At 43.5% G+C, this 6,000-nt stretch overlaps 1 protein-coding gene across 1 annotated transcript in view; it reads left to right on the top strand.

Moving 5' to 3' along the window:
- Positions 1–289: 289 nt before the first annotated feature.
- LOC308369953 (uncharacterized protein) overlaps positions 290–6,000 on the top strand; it is a gene marked incomplete at both ends in the record, with an annotated part of 34,028 nt that continues 28,317 nt past the window's right edge. The window contains 6 exons of the mRNA XM_080844514.1: positions 290–372; positions 2,181–2,303; positions 2,558–2,680; positions 2,924–3,046; positions 4,806–4,886; positions 5,678–5,919. Coding sequence (XP_080700640.1) covers positions 290–372; positions 2,181–2,303; positions 2,558–2,680; positions 2,924–3,046; positions 4,806–4,886; positions 5,678–5,919 — 775 coding nt within the window. The remainder of the gene's footprint in view (positions 373–2,180; positions 2,304–2,557; positions 2,681–2,923; positions 3,047–4,805; positions 4,887–5,677; positions 5,920–6,000) is intronic.

Raw genomic sequence — 6,000 nt, 5'->3', positions numbered from 1 at the left:
ATAGAAACACAATATCTTTCCTTCAATATATTCTATGTTATTTCAATGTAAATTATAATTATGCAAACTAACAAATACATCTAGGTCGCAACATACACCATTAACAGTAGGTAACATGGCCACTTTATATTAATGCTTCCTAGGACCTCCTGTACTTTTCATCTGCTCAATCTCTCTGAAAGTTTTTCCGACCGGAAATACGTGAAGCATTTAGTCTTGACTAGACAATCATTAATGGAACCCCAACATGTTGCTGATGGTGTGTGTGTGTGTCTGTTCAGATGTGAGGATGGAGTATTCACATCACTTTGATCCAGATGGGGAAGAAGAGAAGGCCAGAGCCCCTAAAGGGGGTGTGTCTACTTCTGACAGGTCAGCCTTAATGGAGAACAGTGTGTGCCAAAGATAACTCGTACCCTTATGTTTTGATGACATCAATGGACTACCCACATTTCTACCGACTATTTACCCCGGTTATACATTGATTTTGTAAAATGTTCACAGCCCTGCGGCCAATTTTTTCAGGTACATGTGTGTTGGTGAGAGATAGACCCCTTCACACTTTACCTGGAAGAATTACTGCACATTACTAATTACCAGGTGGAAAAATTTACCGCAGGGCTGCAAACACCTACAGTCGTGGCCAAAAGTTTTGAGAATGACACAAATATGCATTTTCACAAAGTTTGCTGCTTCAGTGTCTTTAGATATTTTTGTCAGATGTTACTATGGAAGACTGAAGTATATTAATTACAAACATTTAATAAGTTTCACTGGCTTTTATTGACAATTACATGAAGTTAATGCAAAAAGTAAATATTTGCAGTGTTGACCCTTCTTTTTCAATACCTCTGCAATCCGCCCTGGCATGCTGTCAATTAACTTCTGGGCCACACCCTGACTGATGGGGGCCCATTCTTGCATAATCAATGCTTGGAGTTTGTAAGAAATTGTTTTTTTTGTTTGTCCACCCACCTCTTGAGGATTGACCACAATCACTCAATGGGATTAAGGTCTGGGGAGTTTCCTGGCCAATGGACCCAAAATATCAATGTTTTGTTCCCCGAGCCACTTAGTTCACACTTTTACCTTATGGCAAGGCGCTCCATCATGCTGGAAAAGGCATTGTTCATCACCAAACTGTTCCTGGATGGTTGGGAGAAGTTGCTCTCGGAGGATATTTTGGTCCAGCAAGCACCAGGGCCGTCTCCTAAACATGATTCAGCTGCGGGATCGGGTGTGTGTTTTGTGTGTGTGTGTGATTATCAGAAAAGAGCAGTGAGAGGAATGTTCCCTTGATAGAGGCAGTGGCGGTTCATGGAATTGCGTCCCGGGCGAGACCCCCTCCGAGCGCTTAACTCATCTGGAGAGGCACTGAGATGTAGACCTACGTTTATTAGTTACTTAACTAGCATTACCCAGACAGGGCAGTGTCCTAGTGTTGTCAGTTATTGGACAGTGTTAAACATCGGCCATTCTGTTAAACAATCAAAATGCTAAGTTTAATAATGGATTAACAATCGATATGCTCAGTTTCAAAATGGATTAACATGACAACGTGAACGTTTGCTGATAACACGCGCAGTCCGATAATTAACACTGTTACAATTACTGTCTAGCTAGCTAGCGCAGCTAGTGAATACCTAACATTATCTAGTTTTAACCAGAGATAACTTGCCTAATTGTAGCATAGCATCAGTGGTGAAAGTAAGCCGGTACTGTCAATGACAATAATGTGAATAATGAGTATGCCTATGATCATGTAGGCTTAGTTGATTACTTTAGCAGAGAAAAGTTCCAACCTAACAAGTTCCATGTGGGAGACCCAGAGGTGAACTGTCCCCTGCGCCCTCTCCCCTTCCCCCTTCTTAAACAGCATCTGTGAACAGCACCTTCTTAGGAAGCAGGGGCACCAATTTGCTAATTCCCCACACAGTGATATGATAGATAATTAAAAAAAAAAACGCTTCTCAGCCCAGATGATAATAAAAAAATATTTTAAGTGCTCGTGCCGCCCCCCACGTGTCATGAAAAGATGCCGCCCCAGGCGGTTGCCCGGTTCGCCTAAGCCCAAAACCGCCCCTGGATAGAGGTGTGTGTGTGTGTGTGTGTGTGTGTGAAGCAGACATGAGCAGTGAGAGGAATGTTCTCCTGATGGAAGTTCTCCTCTTCTTCTCTAGGATGGAGGAAGCTAGCTCTAAGAGGAGGTCACACTCCCCTACACCCACCTGTGTGTCCATGAAGAGTGATCATTCCATGTATCGACAAATCGACTTTCGAGGAGGAGACTCTATGACTGGACAGTAAGACTATGACACTAGGATGTATGCTGTGTGTGTGTCTTCTTACGTGTGTTTGTGTGTGTTTATATGTGTGTTCATGTGATTTTGTGTGTGTTCATGTGTGTCTGTGTTTTTGTGTGTGTGATAAGCAGAGAGCAGCAGTGAGAGGGATGTTCCCTTGATAGAAGTGTGTGTGTGTGTGTGTGTGTGTGTGTAGCAGACATGAGCAGTGAGAGAAATATTCTTCTGATGGAAGTTATCCTCTTCTTCCCTAGGATGGAGGAAGCTAGCTCTAAGAGGAGGTCACACTCTCCTACACCCACCTGTGTGTCCATGAAGAGTGATCATTCCATGTATCGACAAATCGACTTTCGAGGACGAGACTCTACGACTGGACAGTAAGACTATGACACTAGGATGTATGCTGTGTGTGTGTCTTCTTACGTGTGTTTGTGTGTGTTTATATGTGTGTTCATATGTGATTATATGTGTGTGTTTATGTGTGTCTGTGTTTTTGTGTGTGTGATTAGCAGACATGAGCAGTGAGAGGAATGTTCCCTTGATAGAAGTGTGTGTGTGTGTGTAGCAGACGTGAGCAGTGAGAGAAATATTCTTCTGATGGAAGTTCTCTTCTTCTCTAGGATGGAGGAAGATAGCTCTAAGAGGAGGTCACACTCCCCTACACCCACCTGTGTGTCCATGAAGAGTGATCATTCCATGTATCGACAAATTTACTTTCGAGGAGGAGACTCTATGACTGGACAGTAAGACTATGACACTAGGATTTATTCTGTGTGTGTGTGTGTCTTTTTGCGTGTGTCTGCATGTGTTTATATGTGTAGTGCCCTCATGCCCCCACTTTAAATTAACTAACTTTGAACTTTGGGTGCTCCTTAAGCTCTTTCAAACAATTGATAAGACTATATGTGTGTTAACCTACAAGGTTATGTTTTAGGTTTTTAAGTGAATCAACTCTTTTTAAACTAGATTAAGCACTCCTTAATGAAACTAAATTACTAGTATAGTAAATGCAATGAAAGACCTGAAACAAGGTACAGGATACGACGCTAAAGGTGTGTTTTACTCTGATAACACAAAAGGCCCCGATGGCCAACAAGGCCAGGAAACTCAGGACTCGCGTCCTGTGAGCAGAAGCTGTGTTGAGCTACCTGGCCTCTCTGTCCCTTGCGGTGTGTTAAAAACTCATCCAGACACGCCTGGACTTCACAGACTGTCCACTCACTCTGAGGCATATTCAGGAACACCAAGGAGAGAGCTCTTCCAGAGTAGGGTCAAATGAACATGGCATTTGACCGCTTCTCCTGCCTCATTGCCCCACCTTCACTCTCCAGAGACTGGTCAGCTGCCTCCGCTGCCTTATTGATCCAGTAGTCAAGAGGAGCTTCACTGGCGCAGTAGAGTAGAGATACCTGAATATAAAGCAGTCGGAGGATGAATGGGAGACAGATCCTAATGACATCCCTGGGGTGTAAACAGCTCATCCACACGTTCCCTCCAGTGTAGCTACCCCTCTTTAGATACTCCCTCATGAATCCCTCCCTCTCTAGATACCCCCCTTAAAGAAAGATGTCTCTTTCTTCATAGATCTAACGACAAGACTCTGGTTAGTAGCATCACCCTGAAGGTCAGCAGAGGGAGCTGTTCATTGACAAATTGATGTCCTTTAACTCTGTTAACTTTAACTCTGCTGACGTGACTGTTTAGCAGAGACATGAGGCTTGAGTGACAGAGGAGTAACACTAGCCCTAGCCCTAACCTAAATGTTACGAGTCATCGAATCTAATGAGCAAGCTTAAAGAACGGACCGGAGGGAGGCAGGCTTTCTGGAGTTTATTTCTGGAGACACCCTCTAAACGTGTTGCTCAGAGAATGGCTGTAAAAAGGTATTGGCATTAATAGGAAGGAAGGGGAGACAATGGGGTGGGCATTCACATGTGGGGGAGTGGGTCCTCTGAGGTGAAGGGGGGGGGGGGAGGACAAATGGAGGGAGGGTCAAGGAGGGGTGTTGATAGCAGGAAGGAGGCTATCTGGGGGAAGTGTTTAGATGCTGATGGTTTGGTGCTGTTTGTTCTAAGACTGACTGACTAAATCCAAAGCACTGCAAGTGAAGGCAGATTATTGGTTATATTATTACATTGGAATACGGGTGAAATACTGTGGAACCATGAAATGGGAAAGTTTGAGTTTTGGGGAAAATTACCTAATAACATACACATAAGCCTACCGTCCTGCTTCAGATGTAACTCAAGCATCTCATCTGAGTATGAGTAAACTCAACAAACAGAGGCTTAATTTGTGTGACTTGTTTTTGTGTTCTTGTTTTTTTATTTTTATTAGGGTAACATCAAAACATCATGTGACGCCGCCCCCCCCCCCCCCCACACACACACACACACACACCCTATCCCCTTCCCTCACCACGTGCACGCAGCTTTGTTTCGTTTTAGACTGCAGCCAACATGGTGTCTAGGCATGTCTCTCAACTCTGTGTTTTAATCCTAGGTCAGACTCCCCCGTATCTGCCAGTGAGTTGACGGTGCCACCATCAGACGTCAGAAGGCTGGGAGACTCTTCTGATGGACAGTAAGATCATTGCTGTAGTGTTCAAATGACTAAAAAGGAATTCGAGGATAGGCCTGGTCAGTTCAGATATAGTCTTAAACAATGTCTGTGTATTCTAGCACATAGTCATATTTGTTCACAACATTGGATAGTCAAAGTAATGATGCAACCTCCATAACTCCTGCAGCCCTCCAGCATCAGCAGGTGAAATGTGGTGAAATTGAGAGAGAATGACTGCAGAGGAAATATGATTCTTAAGGTAACATTATGCAACAATTGTACTTCAGGATTAGGTTTAGGAAAAGCAGTTTTACCTTAAAATAACAGCTTGTAAAGAATTGGGGCGCTACAATGATTTTTACTGTCTGCCGAACTAGTAAGTAACTTATTTGCCATCTTGCTTTGTCTTGTGTTGCTCTTGCTTGATGTTTGACTGTGTTAGGACAGTTGTTGAGTAACTAGTTTGTCATAATGTCAAAGTCGGCACATTTCAAGAGATTTCGTTAGTTTTAGCCGCTAGCATATCGATAGCGATTAGCAATTGATCTGGAAAACTACTTTAAAGTCCCTGCAAGTCACTTCAGCATTACTCAGACGAGGAAGGAGCATATGGGGAGATCAGGGTTAGAGTTAATTGACGTGAAACTCCTCTTTCAATTATCTCTGGGTTATGCAGTGTTTGTGTGTGTGGTGTGTGTGCGTGTGTGTGTGGGTGGGATCCCAATCACACTGTCCATCAAATAATGTATTTGTATGTGTGTGTGTGTGTGTTAATGACATGTGTAATTATTTGTTTTTATTTTCACACACAGTTTCAAACTTGGTCCAATAAATGTACAAATACTTACTTACAAGTCGCATCTGCAGAAGACGTTTCAGCATCTGATTGAGGAAGTATCAAACCAGGGAGACACCAGACTCCTCCATAAGATCTACACAGAGCTCTACATCACAGAGGGGGGAAGAGGAGAGGTCAATGATGAACATGAGGTCAGACAGATAGAGAGAGCATCCTGGAGAGAAGCAGAACAAGACAGCAGGACAGAGTACATAAGTGACAGTGACGGTAACATCACAGAGGGGGGAAGAGGAGAGGTCAATGAAGAACATGAGGTCAGACAGATAGAGAGAGCAT

This window comes from Sprattus sprattus (genome assembly GCF_963457725.1).
Source record: "Sprattus sprattus genome assembly, chromosome: 9".
NCBI classification, from domain to species: Eukaryota; Metazoa; Chordata; class Actinopteri; order Clupeiformes; family Clupeidae; genus Sprattus; species Sprattus sprattus.
This window is presented reverse-complemented; position numbering and strand designations above follow the sequence as displayed.